Source organism: Pseudorca crassidens, chromosome 4 (assembly GCF_039906515.1).
Source record: "Pseudorca crassidens isolate mPseCra1 chromosome 4, mPseCra1.hap1, whole genome shotgun sequence".
In the NCBI taxonomy this organism is placed as follows: domain Eukaryota; kingdom Metazoa; phylum Chordata; class Mammalia; order Artiodactyla; family Delphinidae; genus Pseudorca; species Pseudorca crassidens.
The window spans coordinates 36400896-36418634 of NC_090299.1; the positions used below are offsets into that span (position 1 = coordinate 36400896).

Consider the following 17739-nt stretch of genomic DNA (forward strand, 5'->3'; position numbering starts at 1 on the left):
GCTCAAATGTGACTCTTCGGACACCAAGGCTGGGTACCCTCTAGTGCTTCCTCATTGTCTACAAAGCATTTGATGGAGTCTTCTCAAAATAAGCAAAAGGAGACTTCCCAGGAGGCAAAAGGGTCCTGATCCAGGTGGGGGCAGCCTTCCCCCTCATGGTACAGCTTCCCCACTTCCCTCAGTGGGATTGGGATAGAAGTGGCAGCTTGCAGGTGGCAGGGGTTCAGAAAATACTTACGGCCTTGAAGAATCGCACCTCGTCGCCTGGGGCCGGATGTCCCACTGGAGACTAGTGGGGTCGTGGTGGGTTTTAGGAGGCCAGTAAATAACTCCCTCCTCTTTTCTTCCCAAATTCTAAATGACTTTGAGGATACCTCTTTCCCTTCCCTCTCCTCCCCTCCCCCCTCCCTTCCTCTCCTTCCCCCCTCCCTTCCTTCTTTCCTTTTTCTTCCTTCATTTTTTTTTTTCTTCGTGTATTGATTAAGCATCTAGTATGTGTCAGATACCGTGCCACATGGTGGGGACACAAACAAGAGTCACCCGTGCTCCCACCCCTGGGCCCCCGTCTGGCCCTCACCACATGGTTTTGTGATGCCCATATTGTGTGTCTGTTTCCACATTAGACCCTGAGCCCTCGGAGGGAACCAGTCTGGTGGTACTAGGTAAGCATCAGCCATCGTCTTGTGAATGAATGAGTGGGTGAAATTCGCACTGGATGTTGAAGGGTCATTGAGACATTGTCAGGAAGTGAATGGGCTCTTAAGAAAATAACCCAAGCCTAGGCCGTTCCTGGCTTTCTGGAAGGAGCAAGTTCACCTAGAGCATCAAATGGCCAAGCATCTTGCTACACAGGCCGACTGAGGCAGAAAGCAGCCCTGTCTTCACACCTGTGCCTTGCCCCGGGTCCCACCAGTGCCCGACCAGCCAGAGGGGGATTTTCATGGGGACATAATGAGACCGCTGCTGAGCAGAGCAGCAGCAGTGCCACTCTGGTTTCCATGGTGACCCTCACTCGTCTTTGCAGCCAAGTGTTTGTCGGAGAAGTTCTGTGTCCCATAGACACCTTCTTTCGGCAAGTGTTTACCAAGCTCCCGCTGAGTGCTTGGCGCAGAGCTGGGTGAGGTGCTGGAGAGGAAGCCAGACCAAGTGAGGACCCAACATGCAGCCGTCTACGGGGAGAATCAACCCAGACGACTAAATGCAGTGCAGGGAGATGCGGTGCAGGCTGGGATGATCGTCGACTAGCACCTCACCCCCACTGCAGCCCCTCCGCTGTGTGCCAAGGAGTTACAAATGGTCCATTTAACAACTGCAGGCTGTGATGGGTGTGCTGTCTGACTCAGCATCTCCCCTTCCTCACAACACCCCTTCCAAATCACAAGGTTCGTGCATCCTCTTAGGAGTTTCTTAGACATAACAGGAATCATCTCAACAGTTGGGCGTGTCTGAGGGGTCAGTAAACAGCTCCCATCTCCCACCGCCTTGAGTTCTGAGCCAATTGGGAGATAAGACATACATCAGGCATGTTGTCCAGTCCAGCCAGAAAAATCACCCATCACTTTTATTGCTTAGAAGAGCTAGGCTGGAGGATGCGCCTTTATCTGGAAGCATAGCCAGCCCCACTGCAGGCCTCTCCCTAAAACTGACTGCAGGGGATTCCTGCTTCGGTCCTCCGTCACTTCCGCTCCCAGATCTTCTCCACGTGGAAGGGCCGTAAGCAGGGGGAAAAGGCACATGGCCCCTCCCCAGCACAGGCCATCAGTCAGCTGCAGTGATGGACACTAGTTCATGGAAGTTTGTGTGTGCTGGCAGGTAGGGCTGGGTGCTCTGGGTGTGGTGGTGCTTCTAGCCGACTTCTGAGGCCCTGGCCTTGGCCACCATCTTGACATCACTACCCACATTGGTCTGGCACCAGCCACAGAGAGCGGCCAGAAGAGAGGTTGTCAGAAGCGACCCAGAAATTCATTCTGTCCTGCAGGGACACGTAGTCCCTGACTCTGATAACACCCATGTTTGCTTTTTTTCTGTTTCTGTACTCAGTTTTTTGAATAGTAACTAATGAACATGGCCAAGAACTAGAATGACAGAAGAGGCCATACTGTAAAAACCAAATTGTCTTCTCATCACCTGCACTCTGGTTGTCATCCCTAGAGGCAAAGGCAGTCTATTACCCATGTCATGTACCCTTTGGAGATCATTGATGACTATATGTATATTTACACATATACTCCTTTATTAAAATGCAAAATAATCACATACTTTACCCACTGTTTTGCTCCCTTTTCTCCCACTTTGCAGCAGTCTTGGAGATCTATACCTACACAGCGACCTTGCTCTTTTAAGTGGCTGCATAATATTCCAATAACAGTAATCATAACTGAATTTTTGGAGAATTTAATACGAATGAGACACTGATCTGGTTTTTTTATTGACATTGACATTAACATATTTACCCTTCAGAGCAGCCTCTGAGCTAAGTACTGTTTACAGATGAGGAAACTAAAGCCCAGAGAGTTTAAGTCACTTTCCAGAGGTCACAAGGCAAGTAGGAGGTGTGGTCAGGACATGCGTCCGGTACGCGGGCCTATCACTGCTGTGGCCTCTCCCATTGCGGAGCACGGGCTCTGGACACGCAGGCTCTGCGGCCATGGCTCATGGGCCCAGCCGCTCCGCGGCATGTGGGATCCTCCCGGACCGGGGCACGAACCCGTGTCCCCTGCATCGGCAGGCGGACTCTCAACCACTGCGCCACCAGGGAAGCCCCCAGAGCCTACCATCTTAACCACACCCTCCCACAGTGCTGCGGTGCCTGTCCGGCACAGACGTCTTGATGCACGTGTGCAAGGTCATCTGTAGCATGAATTCTTCAAAGTCAAGTTGCTGCATTAGTGTGTATTTTTAAAAATAGGTATTGCCCACCATAGAGACCAGACCCGTTTGCCACCCCCAGTGTTTGAGATCCTCTCTTTCCCACACCCTAGTCATAGGGGCAGCTGATCTTTCTACCTGTGTCGGTCTGATAGGAAACCATTGCACCTCCCTGGAGCTCTAATTTTTCACTTTTCTTATAATGTGTGAGGTTGGACAACTTTTCATACGTTGAAGGTGTAGTTGTGTTTTCTTGTCTGGTTAGCAGAGGAGGTCGCCTGGGCTTAGCGCAGGACTGCTTGAGTTGCAAGGTTCTTCCCCACTCCTGGCTCCGCCATTTAATCATTTAATGACCTTGACCACAACCCATAACCTTCCTGTGTGTCAGTGTCCTCATCTGAACACGGGGATGGTGAAGGTTTAATGAGCTCCCACACACCCAGACCTGAGCGTGGCGATGCCTGGCTCACAGTAAGTGATTCACCTGTTTCCAGTCATTTTAGCTCTTGGCTCTATTCTGCCCACTGAACCCCATGGTTTCTTTCTATGGCTCAGTTTCATGGATTTTGCAAAAATGGCCAGCATTTCCTCGGTGACTCCTGACTCCTTATTCCACTGCCCACGCATGAGTCGTTCAGTCTACAGTAGGTGGCAAGGGGCTGGAAATGCAAGGGTGAGCTCAACAGGCAGGGTCCTGGCCCTCGGGGCTTATAGTCTACTGAGGGAGACAGACAATCAGCAGAGGACCACATGGAAAAATATATGATTCCACACCGTGCTGGGCACCGGGAAGCTTTATCTCCTTGTCCTTAGCACGTGTCTGCCCTGTAATCAGCACCAGTCCCGAGAAGTGGACAAGTCACCCCGAGTGCTCAGTAAATGCTGGTGAACGAGTGAACAAGAATAGGATTAATGCTGTGATCGTGTCCAGTGCACGTAAAGTGAAAAATCGTTAACTCTGTGCAAGTGCGACAATAAAAAGCCCAGAAATTCGTTCACCTCCTGAAACAGTGGTGGCTGAGCTCATGAGGGGCTGCCAGGATGGCACACCTTGGAGGTGGTTGTCATGATATGTTGGGATGTGGTGAAGGTTAAATGAGCAACAAAGGGCACATTTTATATGTATGCATCAATGAGTGGGAAAATAAGCTTTTCTTGGTTATGTAAGAGTACACCCTTATAAACTAGTGAAAGGATAGATGTGGTATGAAAACCATTTTCACAAATTGCTGATCATCTGTTAGCTAACATCAAATATAAAGTGATTTCTACTTTCCTGGGAGGATAGAGTCTTAGAGTTTTGATGCTGCAAAGGATCTTAGAGGCCATCTGGTCTAAATTCTTGGCCAGGGAAAAAGTATTCTTGTTACCAAAAGTTAGGTTGGCTACTCGCTGCTTGAAAGCCAATACTCAAGAGGCAAGGTTGGTGGAAAGGAAAGTTTCGTTTATTTTGGAGGCCAGCAACTGGGGGAGAAGGCAGACTCGTGTCCAAAGGCCAACTCTCCCCTGATAATCAGTGGACAAGAGCTTTTGAAGGGAATTTTCAGGGGTGTGTAAGTGGAGGGAGGGGGCTACATGCAGAAGCAGCACAGTCAGCTCTGACAGTCATCTGGAAATTGGTCATGCAGGGGTCTGATCAGCGTCATCTTGATTGTTTTAAGTACAGTTAATCTTCAGTTTCTGGGTCAGTTTGTTCCCATTTCTTTGAGGCTAGTTCTCAGAATTGTGGCGGCTTATGTCATGGCTACAGTCTGATTACCATGTAGTTAACTTCTTCCACCTGGCGGGGGTTTCAGTATCTACAGAACAGCTCAGAGGATATGGCCATGGCTCAGAATATTATCTATAGCCCTTGAAGAAGAACTAAAAGTCCTTGACTTTGCTTAATGACTGAACTATTGTTATTTGGTCGTGTTTGACTGTTTTCCTTTGCTTCTGCATTTTCTCACTCTCTGATTAATTTTTGTTTGTTTGTTTGTTTGTTTTTGCGGTACGCGGGCCACTCACTGTCGTGGCCTCTCCTGTTGTGGAGCACAGGCTCCGGACGCGCAGGCTCAGCGGCCATGACTCACGGGCCCAGCCACTCTGCGGCACGTGGGATCTTCCCGTACTGGGGCACGAACCCGTGTCCCCTGCATCGGCAGGCGGACTCTCAATCACTGTGCCACCAGGGAAGCCCTCTCTGATTAATTTTATTCTTTGGCTAAACTTTTTCTATAGACAAGAGGCAGGTAGAGGGCAAGGACCATGGGGTCCTTCTCCATTCCATTGTCTCTAGTACACCCAACAGATGGTCAACCCATTTCTACTTGGATATCTCATTGACAGTGAAGGGCTTCCATTCTTGGGAGGCTGCTGTTAGAGCTTGAATTGTGTCCTTGCAAAAAGATATATTGAAGTCCTAAACCCCAGCACCAGTGAATATGACTTTATTTGGAAATAGAATCTTTACAGATACAATTAAGATGCCAGTATGACTGGTGTCCTTATAAGAGGGAAATTTGGACACAGAAACAGAAAGGAGGAACATCATGTGAAGACAGAGGTAAAGACTAGTGATGTCTCTACAAGCCAAGAAATGCCAAAGATTGCTGGCAACACCAGAAGCTGGGAGAGAGGTATGGGGCAGATTCTCCTTCATGGTCCTCAGAAGGAACCAACCCCGTGGACACCTTGCCTTTAGACTCTGGCCTCCAGAAGTGGGAGAGAATACATTTCTGTTCTTTGAAGCCACCTGGTTTGTGGTACTTTGTTAATGAGGCAGTCCTAGGAAACCAATACAGCACCTTAATCCATTTGTTCGGAATCAGAATCTGAGAGTAGTGCTGGGAATCTGCATCTTAACATGACTTGAAGTCATTCTGGTCCCTCTGATGCCTAATAGTTCGAGAGCTTCTGCTGGAGACCCGTGTGCCCAAACTGTGCATCCTCTAGTTGGTTCTAGAGTCCCAAGATTCCCCGTGTAAAACTGCAAACCCTCCAGCCCTCTGTCTCTCTTACCCTGGACCATTCATCTGCAACTCCGAGCCCTCACTGCCTGAAGGATGCTCCTGAGGGTCTTAACCCCCCTGCATGGCTTCCCACCTCTTGATCCAGACTTCTTCTGTGACACAAGGCGTTTCTGTTGTCCTGAGCCACCTGGTTTGTGAGACTCTGTTACAACAGCTCCAGGGAACCAATAAGTCGTCCATCTCAGTGTAGGCAGCTTGTAGTCCTTGAAAGGCCCTCCTCATCTTTAACCAGGAGTCCCCATTCAAGGTTCCATGTGAGCAAGCAAACAGCCTGGTGAACTGTGGGCGTCATCCCGACACGGTCTCTCCTTGGGGCCCCTCACCTCTCTCTCCCAGACCTCTCCCCTCTTTCCGTCTCACCTTCACCACCCGATTCCTGGTCATTGCCATGCCTTCACCGGCCACCTGCACTCACCTCACGTCCATCCCGGACCCTCAATCCATTCTTTTCAGTGACCCTGGCTTTGCCAGCCTCCTGTTGCTCTTGGTAAACCCGTGTCATCTGCCCCAACTGGAAGTAGTGTATACGTGGTCACCATTGCCAGATACCTCTGAAATCATCAAGAAGATGGTGGAACCTGGAACAACAATAGACATTTTAGGGAGGTGGCTTCTAGTGGATTACAAAGAAGACCATTCTGACTGTCTGAGCTCTCCCACGATGGAAAGCCCGCCCGGAGAGGCAGTTAGCACCCCTCACCATGCGTGTGCAGAGTGGTGGCTGGGGGACTTCTGCAGGAAAGATAATGAGGACACCTGGGCGTTGGTTGGAAAGATGACTTAGCTGATGTCCAAGGTTGATCTCATTTCTAAAGCCGTCTTTAAATGTTCCACCTTATATTTTCTTTCCCATCACTGTCATCTAATCTCCAGGTAGAGCAAGATCCAGCTATACAAATAAGAATTTCAAATGTAATCTATTTATGTAACATTCATCTCTCCACTTCTCCATCCATCTATCCATCTGTTTATGTTCCCTTCAAATTTTCTTTTCTTTGCCATAAAGAATGACACCAAGGAAGACTCTGATGGCCATAACCACAGCAACAACAGTGTGAAGTAACATTTTCCAGCATCTGTTTTGTGCCGGGCACCAGCTAAGTGCTTTGTGCGTGTCAGTGTGAGGCAGTGGGGCAGAGTATAGAGCCAGGACTCTGGAGACATGTCATGCCTTCAAATCCCAGTTCTGCCACCTAATAGCATTGTGACTTTCAACAAGGTAATTTTTCTGTGTCTCAGTTTCTTCACCTACCTTATAAGATCATCATGGGGATTAAATGGCTTGATATCCATCAAGCTATTAAAACAAAGCCTGTGCATAAAAGGCACTATTAATCCTCTCAATGACCTTCATTTTAAAAAAAATGTATTTTATTGAAGTATAGTTGATTTACAATGTTAATTTCTGCTGTACAGCAAAGTGATTCAGTTATACATAAATATCTTCTTTTTCATATTCTTTTCCATTATGATTTATTACAGGATATCGACTATAGTTCCCAGGGCTATACAGTAGAACCTTGTTGTTTATCTATCCTATATATAATAATTTGCATCTGCTAATCCCAAACTCCCAATCCTCCCCTCCCCCAACCCCCTTGCCCTTGGCAACCACAGGTCTGGTCTCTACGTCTGTGAGTCTGTTTCTGTTTTGTAGATAAGTTCATGTGCATCTCAGTGGCCTTCATTTGACATGGGTGATAATATTCTTACTAACCAACTAGGGATCTAGGATCAGAGACATCAAATAACTCACCTGAGTCACCCGGCGCCTAAGAGGGGGAGCTGAGATTGGAAGCTAAGTTGGCGTGACTCCCGAGCTCATGATGTTTTCAGACGTAGTGAAACACCATCTCTTGGGAAACGGCCAAGTGGAGAGAGGAACTCTCCCTTACATTTTTCGCCTGTTCCAGAGCTGTCCCGTCAGGTCTGGCCACCGAGGGGTTGGGGAGTGAGCAGTGATGTGGAAACGCCAGGATAGAAGGAGTTAACGAGCCTCTGCTTCAAGCTTGGAGAGGGAGGGCCCAAGCTGACTTCTAAACCAAGAGATCTTTAAGAGGAAAAAGTCAAAGACAAGGATGCTGACCCTGGATCTGACAATCTATTTCAGTTTATACCAAACTAAAAAATTTAGGGTTTATCATAACTTCAACCAGTGTTTCACTCACACACAGTAGTTAGTCTTACTCTGATTTAACCTGCCATTACAGTTTTGACAGTGAGGATACCCAGGAGATATTTTCCCCTGAATTCTTATTGTCCAGGCCCTCAAATTGATTGGATATAAATATGATTTATGATCTCTACATGGAATCTTGCTGCAGTGAGATGCCATGGAAATTGGCTCCTATGAGGAAAATTTTGGTTTCACTAATACTCAGTTGTTTTTTGTGGGTCTGTTGTGGTTACATCAGCCAACGTGGCTTATAAAACGTGTATTATAAAAGTGGCCATGGCCATTTCATTTTCACTCTGAATGAGTTACCCTCCACGTTAATGAGCCCTCTTTCTCATTCAGGAGAACACCTACTGCCTTCTGTAGCAAATCCTACTGTAGTTTCTTTCTGACACCTTGCTTGCCATTTGGTGAGAAGTTGATTCATTTTTATACAAAATAAATAAGGAAAAAGACACCTATGTCTTTGTTTCTTTTGTATCGTCCGTAGCTATGCAAAGTATTAATCAGTTCTGGGATAAGTTAAGCTGTACCATTTCTTTTGCAAAGATGTTGTCATGGGAAAAAGCCACTAATACATCTTAATGGCTTATATTTATGAAGCGCTCCCTCTGTGCTGGTCATTGTTCTAACTCCCATGGGAAATCACTCATTTATAAGAGGGCTGTTGCTTGTACAGGATGTATATGCAGCAAACCTGACCAGAGTAAGTACATTCCTCTCTAAAGTACAGTGACAAAAGCTGACACTTCTGTGACCTGAAAAAATTAGATGTTCTCTAGGAAAGAAGCGTTTGAATCTTGCTAACTTTGCCAACTTGTTGAAGTAGTAAAGAAGATGAAGAATCCCAGTCCAGCCTGTGCAACTCAAAATGTCTTTGTTTCATGGAGGCATTAGGGACTTTTGGAGGGGGCGGGGAGTGGGAAAATATGTGTATTTCATTGTTGTCTAAATAATTAAAAGTACCATAGGGGGTGATGAGAATTTTACCAGTGGAGACAATCCTGTATGCAAACTATGCATTCTTAATATGCATTTAGTTCTTCTATGGCTGGTTGGGAAATTAACAGATGACACCTTCATTAATTGCATGCTATTTTAATTGGTTTAAAGGGACATTTTTCTTTCTTTTGTGGCTTTGGAACACGCTGACAGTTTTATTGTTACTTCTGAGAGTATATCCATGGTGATTAACATTAATACTATTAAAACAGAAAGTGTCTGTGAGCTTGTGTTCCCAGGGGATCGGGAAGGGTGAGCTGTGAGGACCGACTCTCTCCTGCCACCAATTTCCTGGGAGAGAGAATAGAAAAGAATAAGGAAACTACTCTATTTAGAAACAACAAAATGCCGGACTCCGCACCATGTATTTTCTATAGCTTATCTCTTTTAGCCCTGAACAACGACCTATGAGGATGGTCCCCATTGTGCGGTGGGGAAGCCAAGTCCTTTACCCAGCTCGCTTAAGCTAGGAAGCGATTTAACAGCAGAGAACTTATGGAAATGTCCTCCTGTTCATTTCAATCCCCATGTACCTGGCAAAGCACTTGCAGTTTACCCGATAGGCAGCCACCCATTTTCTAATACAAGTTAATAAATGAATGAATGAATGGATGATGGATGGAGTGAGTCAGATAAGGTGTATGAGTTTCATATGCCGCTATAACAAGTGACCACAAACTTGGTGGCTTCAAACAACACAAATGTATTATCTTACAGTTCTGGACATCGAAGTCCAACATGGGCCTCGCTAGGAAAACTCAAGATGTCAACTGTAGGGGAGAATCCATTTCGTTGCCTTATCCATCCTCTTGAAGCTGCCTACATTCCGAGGCTCGTGACCCCTTCCTCCATCTTCAAAGCTGATGATTCCATCACTCCTACCCCCCTACCCCCGCTTCCTTCATCGAATCTCCCTCTGATTCCCATTCCTCTTCTACCTCCCTCTTCCACTTTTAAAGACCTTGTTATCAATCTCTGATTAGCAGCCTTAGTTCCATCTGCAACCTTATTTCTCCTTCACCGTGTCACCTAACAGATTCACAGCCTCTGGGGATTAGGACATGAACATCTTTGCCAGGGGCATTATTTTGTCTACCACAAAAAGCTTCATTAAATTGTGAAATCTATTTTGTCTGTCTCAGTAGAGAAGTAATTCTTTTCTGAGACTGTGGAACATGGTTTGTTTGGTTCCTTGGATATTTAACCATGCACGCACCACCTGGAAGCATCTCTTTGCTTTTTCCTTGCTTTGTAACCTGCAAACTCTCTCCGCACATGCCAGGTTCAGTAAGTACCCGTTGAGGAAATGAAAGAATGAAATGAATGAGCTGTTGTTTAAAACTATATTAATTTGGTCTAAAGGACACGGGAGACATTTTGATCTAAGATGGTAAAATTTGAGCATTAAAAAGAATAATGGCTGTAGTCGATTGAAACCCACCAAATATATACAATTTCATAGTGATTCTACGCAGAGGCATGGGGTCTTCCTAGATTCAGCTCAACATTTGCACTCTTCAGACTCCCATAGGCCACACTTGACCCCTTCTATGTAACTCGAGGGCAGGAACACAGTGTACGTGTCCACTGTGAGGGCAGCATTAGACAGTCTTCTGTGGGTGCCCTTGCCTCAGGTCACACTGCAACCTATAGGTGTCCAGGAGGTATTTTCTCCCCAAGTCACACAGCTCTAGTGCAAGGAGGTTCAGTCTACATCAGGCAGCTATGGGAGCCTTCCTGGCTTAAACGCTTCATACCCCAGAGTTGCCAGCATCTTTTGTAATAACTCGCGGGCATGGCTTCCAGCGTTTCCACAAGGGACATGCCCAGGTCCAAGAATGACCTCACTCGGGAAAGTTCAAAGCACAGTGTCTGCTTCCCTGTTAGGGATTTATGGTTCATTTACAGGTCCTCCCATCCAGATGTAATTTACCAATCAGGTTTCATTTTTTATGACATTTGATGTTCTTGTCCTTCTGAGGTTTTCAGGTAAAAGCCAAAGCTCAGATTCTCAGGAATTTGGAAAAAGTTTTATTAACCTTTTGCTCTCATACCTAAACAAGCAAATAAACCAACGAACAAACAGACCCCAACTCATTTGTCACCATGGGAGGTTGCGATGACACCAGCTCTTTAACTAGCAAAGAATCAAACATCTATCATAATTATAAGCTTTATGTCAGAGTAACTGCATTATTGAGGAGAGAAAGTTCTTTGTGAAGAATTCCAGCTTAAAAAAGTACAGAAGAAATGATAGAATTAGAAAGTGTGATTTTTCAACCCCTGGTGATATCATGGATCTAGGTAACAATTACAGTGTATACTAAAACCATTAGGTGAAAGGTAGATAGGGAATTTCATAATATAGGGATCATGCTGGAACCACTTGAACTTGTGATCCATCTTAGTATTTACCCATTGTATGATCCTACAGGAAGCACACGGTATTACTTATGGTACATTTAAAAAAAACAAATTTAATCTGACTCTAATCAAGACCTTAGATCTAACTAGTGGTTTGTGGAAATACAAGGGATAGAGGAACAATGACACCCTTTGGAAGCAATCAGCCAAGTCCAGAATGTGGGACGTTCTGCAGGATGAACGACCAGGTTTCCCCAGCAAATCATGGAAGGGAAAATAGAAGGGCAGAGGGCTTCCCTGGTGGCGCAGTGGTTGAGAGTCCGCCTGCCGATGCAGGGGACATGGGTTCGTGCCCCGGTCTGGGAGGATCCCACATGCCGTGGAGTGGCTAGGCCCGTGAGCCATGACCAATGAGCCTGCGCGTCCGGAGCCTGTGCTCCGCAACGGGAGAGGCCACAACAGGGTGAGGCCCGTGAACCGCAAAAAAAAAAAAAAAAAAGGAAGGGCAGAATGATATAGAATAAAGTGGACTTAGTCAACATTGTGGGATTTTGTTTGGTTCTTCAATTAAAGTTTCAACTGTAAAAATTATTTTGGGACACTTGAGGTAGTTTGAATAATGACTGATATTAATTATTGGAATTATTGTTTGACACTTTAAATATGATACGGTTAAGTGGTATTGAATATGATAATGACATCAAGGTTAGGCAAAACTGATATACATAAACACATATATACACATATATAGACATACATATGCACGTGTGTGTGTGTGTGTGTGTGTGTATATATATATATATATATATATATATATACAGTTGACAGTTAACGATGCATACTGAGGAAATTAAAGGTAAAATGAAAAATCTGGGGTTTGCTTTAAAATGCTAAGCAAACTTTTTTTTTTTTTTTTTGTGGTACACGGACCTCTCACTGTTGTGGCCTCTCCCGTTGCGGAGCACAGGCTCCGGACGCGCAGGCTCAGCGGCCATGGCTCACGGGCCCAGCCGCTCCGCGGCATGTGGGATCTTCCCGGACCAGGGCGCGAAACCGTGTCCCCTGTATCGGCAGGCGGACTCTCAACCACTGTGCCACCAGGGAAGCCCAGCTAAGCAAACTTTGAAGGGAGTAACTAAAACAAGATTGGCAAATATTGACAGTTTTCCAAGTTGAGTAATGATTACATTGGGAGTCTGATTAGTCTACCTACTTTAAGTGCCTGAAAATTTCCATAATAAAGTTTTCTTTTTTTTCTTATAAGTTTTAAAATTTTTATTTATTTTATTTATTTATTTTTGGCTGCATTGGGTCTCTGTTGCTGTGCATGGGCTTTCTCTAGTTGCAGTGAGCAGGGGCTACTCTTTGTTGCAGTGCGCAGGCTTCTCATTGCAGTGGCTTCTCTTGTTGCAGAGCATGGGCTCTAGGTGCACGGGCTTCAGTAGTTGTGGCACACGGGCTCAGTAGTTGTGGCTCATGTGCTCTAGAGCGCAGGCTAAGTAGTTGTGGCCTATGGGCTTAGTTGCTCCGTGGCATGTGGGATCTTCCTGGACCAGGGCTTGAACACATGTCCCCTGCATTGGCAGGCGGATTCTTAACCACTGTGCCACCAGGGAAGCCCCATAATAAGGTTTTCTTAAAACCCTTATATTTTTACAGTCAGATGCCATTTTCTCCTATCAAATTATTAAATATATTTAAACATTTTACAGGGAGAGGTGAAATAAGGATCCTACTGCATTGCTGGGGAACTTCTGGAAAGCAGTTTGGCAGGATGCCCTAAGAGGCTTAAAATATTGCTAGCATTTGACGCAGTGATTCCCTTTGTAGAAATCATACTGAAAAATTCATTGTGAATATCAAAAACTCTTTACAGAGATGTTCACTTCAGGTTATCTTAGACTTTGAATTTTGCAAGTAACCCAAATGTGCACCACTAGACGAATGGTTAATTGAACCATGGTACACCACATCATGACGTATTTTGCAACCATCATAAAGGAAACTTTTACAGTGTTTAAATACAACTGGAAGATGCCTGTTACAACATTAATTGAAAACAGGACAAAACTATACTTGCATCTATGTAAACAATATACATCCATGGGGAAAATATGTGTAGACAAAGAAAAAAAACTGGAAGCAAGTACAACAAATACCTCCATTGGTTCTGACTGGGTGATAGACCTACTGTGAATGAAGTCTTTTTCTGTGTTTATTTTCCAGATTTTTCTATCATAGACATAGTTTTGTCCTGTGCATCTTGCAGTAGTTTTATAAAGGTATAACAAGCAAACCATAAAATTCACCCACATTAAGAGTACAGTCTGATATATATGTGTAAGTATATATAGCTGTACAACCACCATTACAACATTACAATCAAGTTTTAGAACCTGTGACTCTGTGAAGTATCTCACAAATATTTCTTGAGTAGACTTCATTTTTAGAGCAGTTTTAAATTTACAGAACAATTGAGAAGATAGTACAGAGAGTTCCTACATACCCTGTACATAGTTTCCCCTGTTATTAAAATCTTCTATTGCTGTGGTATATTTGTTAAAATTAATGACCCAATACTGATACATTATTATTAACTAAAGTCCATACTCATTCAGATTTCCCTAGTTTTTACTTAATGTCCTTTTTCTGTTCCAGGATTCAATCCAGGTTATTACATTACATTTACTTGACATATCTATAAATTAATTTTTAATTGGAAAAAAGTAAAATGAACCTAATTTTTCAAATCCTCCAAATATTTAACCATTTTTCTCCTGGTCTTCTTGTTTTTGTTGACTTGTTGCTTGTTGACAAAGACCATGTCTTATATTAATTATATTCCTTGTAGTTTCCAACATGGTACCCTGCAAATTTACTAAATAATATTCTGCTAATTTAGTCACTGTCCTTCAATAACTGGATGGAGCAGAAGAGAGGGAGAAAAGGAAGAGAAGGAAGGAAAAGGAAAAAAGAAAGACCTTACTTTACAAATAAGTTGAAACCTCAGAGCTCTGAGGGACCTTTGGTTTCTGCTGTGATTTTATGTAATGGAATTCTCTTGACCTTTGTGTTTCCCAGGCTGGAAATTGCAACCCTGAATCGGGCAGACTCAGATCTGGAAGCTTGTCGAACCCAAATCAGCAAAGATATCATTGCTCTTCTACTGAAAAATCTGACCAGCAGTGGCCATCTCTCCCCTCAGGTAGAGAGGAGGATGGGTGCTGTTTTCAAAAAGCAGTTTCTGTTGCTGGAGAAAGAAATTCAAGACGAGTATGATCGGAAGATGGTGGCCTTGACAGCTGAGTGTGACCTAGAAACCAGAAAGAAGACAGAAAGCCAGTACCAGAGGGAGATGGCAGCAATGGAGGAAGCAGAAGAGATGCTGAAACGTGTTAGTGAGAGGGTAAGGCAACTTTGAAAGGAAGGCTTTCATTTGCCTCCCTCCTTCATCATTTATCCATCCATCCATCCATACATACATCTACCTGCCCATTCATCCATCCACCCACCCATCCATCCATTCTCCCCACCTACCACCCTTCCATCTATCTGTCCATGTACTCATCCATCCATCCATTTATTCACTCACCACCCATCCATGCATCCATTCATCCAAACTCCAACCCATCCATCCATCCGCCTACCACCCTTCTATCCACCTGCCCATCTACACTTCCATCCATCCATCCAGAATTCATTTAGAAAGCATTTACTGATCACTACTGTCTAGGCAGTGAAGGTACAGAGAGCACTGAGACATGGTTCTTGCATTTGAGAAGTTCACAGTCTAATGAAGGATTCTCGCATATAACACATGTGAATTCATTCAGCCGTGTTGTAATAGAGGTACGTTCACAGTGCTGTGGGGTGTCATGGGACAGGTAGAATGGCTTCATTCACAGAAAAGCATGTCCACAAGAGCACAGCTCAGGGGGGTTGTGGTGTCAGTGCACACGTGTGTCCGTCTGGACTGCACCGCACTAAGTTCTCTCCAGCACGGGCTCTGGAGTCAGACAAACCTGGACTCATTCTAGTACACTCCAGCTCAGCTCCGGAAGGCCTTAACTAGCCTCTGTAAGTCTGTGAGTCAAGGCCAAGCGCGCCCCCCTCTCAGAGCGGCTGGAAGAAGTAATGCAGGAAAGGAGCCCCGGGTGTGGGCTGCAGTAGGCTCTCGTGCCCAGTGCCCAGTTCTGGGAGTTCTGACCTCTCGGCCTTCCCAGGGCTGGTCTCTGTTGATCGGAGATCAGCTCTCATTTTCCTAAGAGAGTGTCAGTTTCCGTCTTGAAAGGAATCACGCCAGAGTTTTTTCCCGGGCGCACCAAATCCAGTCTGATTTCTACCTTCCTCCATGGAAGAGATGGCTGGTTCCCTCTGGTGACTTGAGCCCACATAACCTGTTCTGAAAATTTATCAACCTAGGGAGGTCTAACATCTTAGGAACGAGCTTCTGAACTCCTAACCTCCATTCTGCAGACTGGCAGCCGTGCACAGAAATCCTCTGGGAGAGAGTAGAGAGCTCTCAGGGTGACAGCGCCTGGCTCTCAGATGGTCTGTCACCTGTGGTCAGACTACGGGCTGGGCACTTAAGCAGAGAGGTGCGATTCACGCTGTCTCACCCCCAGCCACTCCTCTGCAGCTGGGGTCCCCTCGCCTCAACACACATCTCATTTTAGGGTGTGGCTTATTTTCTGTTTGGCTCCTGTATGGATTTCCTGTAGCTGCTGTAACAAATGACCACAGACTTCGTGGCTTAAAACAACAGAAATTTATTCTCTCACAGTTCTGGAGGCCAGAAGTCCAAAATCAAGGTGTCAGCCAGGCATGGCCCTTCTGAAATCTCTTGGGGAGAATCCTTCCTTGCCTCTGCCAGCTTCTGGTGGCTCCAAGCATTCCTTAGCTTGTGGCTGCATCCCTCCAATCTTTTTTTTTTTTTCGGTACGCGGGCTTCTCACTGTTGTGGCCTCTCCCGTTGCGGAGCACAGGCTCCGGACGCACAGGCTTAGCGGCCATGGCTCACAGGCCCAGCCGCTCCGCGGCATGTGGGATCTTCCCGGACCGGGGCACGAACCCGCGTCCCCTGCATCAGCAGGCGAACTCTCAACCACTGTGCCACCAGGGAAGCCCCATCCCTCCAATCTTGACCTTGGTCTTCACATGGCCCCATGACCCTGTCACATCCACTTCTGTCTCTTTTAAGGACACTCATCTTTTGATTTAGGACCTAGCTAAATGATCCTGTATTATTATCTGCAAAGACCCTTATTCCGAATAAGGTCATGTTCATAGGTTCTGGGATTACGCTGTGGATGTATCTTTTTGGAGAGGGGGCAGCGTTCAGCCCACCACTGTTCCCCTGGCTGACCGTGCTCTCTGATCTCCATCCATGATTGCACAGGTCGGCACTGTGTTTCCGTGAGTCCAGCACTTTAAAAGAATGTGTTAAACACACTGTTCACTGCTTCAGCCCCAAACAGTCTCATTCTCTCTCTCTCTCTTATTTCCTCAATTTGTTATATATTTTTTTCTGATAAAAATAATACGCATTCAATGAGGGAGACTTGGAAGGTACTCAGAAGCAGAGATCAGCAAACTGGGACCCATGAGTCCAATCCTGCCCGGCCTGTTTTTTCTGGCCCTTGAGTTGAGAATGGTTTTTACATTTTTAAAGGATTGTAAAAAGTAAAAACAAAAAAAGAATATGTGACAGAACCCTGATGTGTCCTGGAAAGCCTAAAATATTTATCTGGCCTTTACTGAAAGTCTGCCAACTCCAGCTCCAAAGCATAAAAGGAAAAACCCAGAAAAAAATTGAAACACATTCCACCAGTCAACAGTAGACAAACATTCGTTCAGCCTGTTTGTTGAGTTCCTGCTGTGTGTCTGAGCCTGGAGACACCACTATGCTAAGGGGACCCCACTCCTGTCCTCGAATTTCAGCACAAACCTTTTGCTTTATTTTTACATTTTTTTTTTTTACAGAGTAAGGTTTATGCGGTTCATTGAACCTTCTGTCATGGTTGTTTCCACTTACCATCACAGATGTCATTAAACGCTCTCACACTTAGCATATCACCTGGCCTTCACTGAAGGCCAGGAGTTTTTCAGAGCACATCACCTGGACCTTCTCTTCAAATATTCACACCCACTCGGTGAAGTGGGAATTGATAGGCTCCCACGTTTACAGGTGAGGAAACAGATAGGAGAAGGTCACCTGCCTGAGGACACATGGGTGGACCAAGACACACACCCAGGCAGCTCTCCCCGACCATCAAGGCTCACAGCCACCCTCACGCAACAGTGCATCGTAATCCTGGT

The 17739-nt window shown here is 45.5% G+C and overlaps 1 protein-coding gene and 1 long non-coding RNA gene across 6 annotated transcripts in view; both read left to right on the forward strand.

Moving 5' to 3' along the window:
* EVC2 (EvC ciliary complex subunit 2) overlaps window positions 1–17739 on the forward strand; it is a 141107-nt gene that overhangs the window by 58709 nt on the left and 64659 nt on the right. For all 5 annotated transcript variants that reach the window (XM_067735496.1, XM_067735493.1, XM_067735492.1 and 2 more), the window contains one exon: window positions 14503–14827. In XM_067735496.1, the coding sequence (XP_067591597.1) occupies window positions 14503–14827 (325 nt within the window). The remainder of the gene's footprint in view (window positions 1–14502; window positions 14828–17739) is intronic.
* LOC137223541 (uncharacterized) lies at window positions 524–7335 on the forward strand. The gene is made up of 2 exons (XR_010942910.1): window positions 524–662; window positions 1025–7335. It is a non-coding gene; the product is annotated as an uncharacterized lncRNA (long non-coding RNA).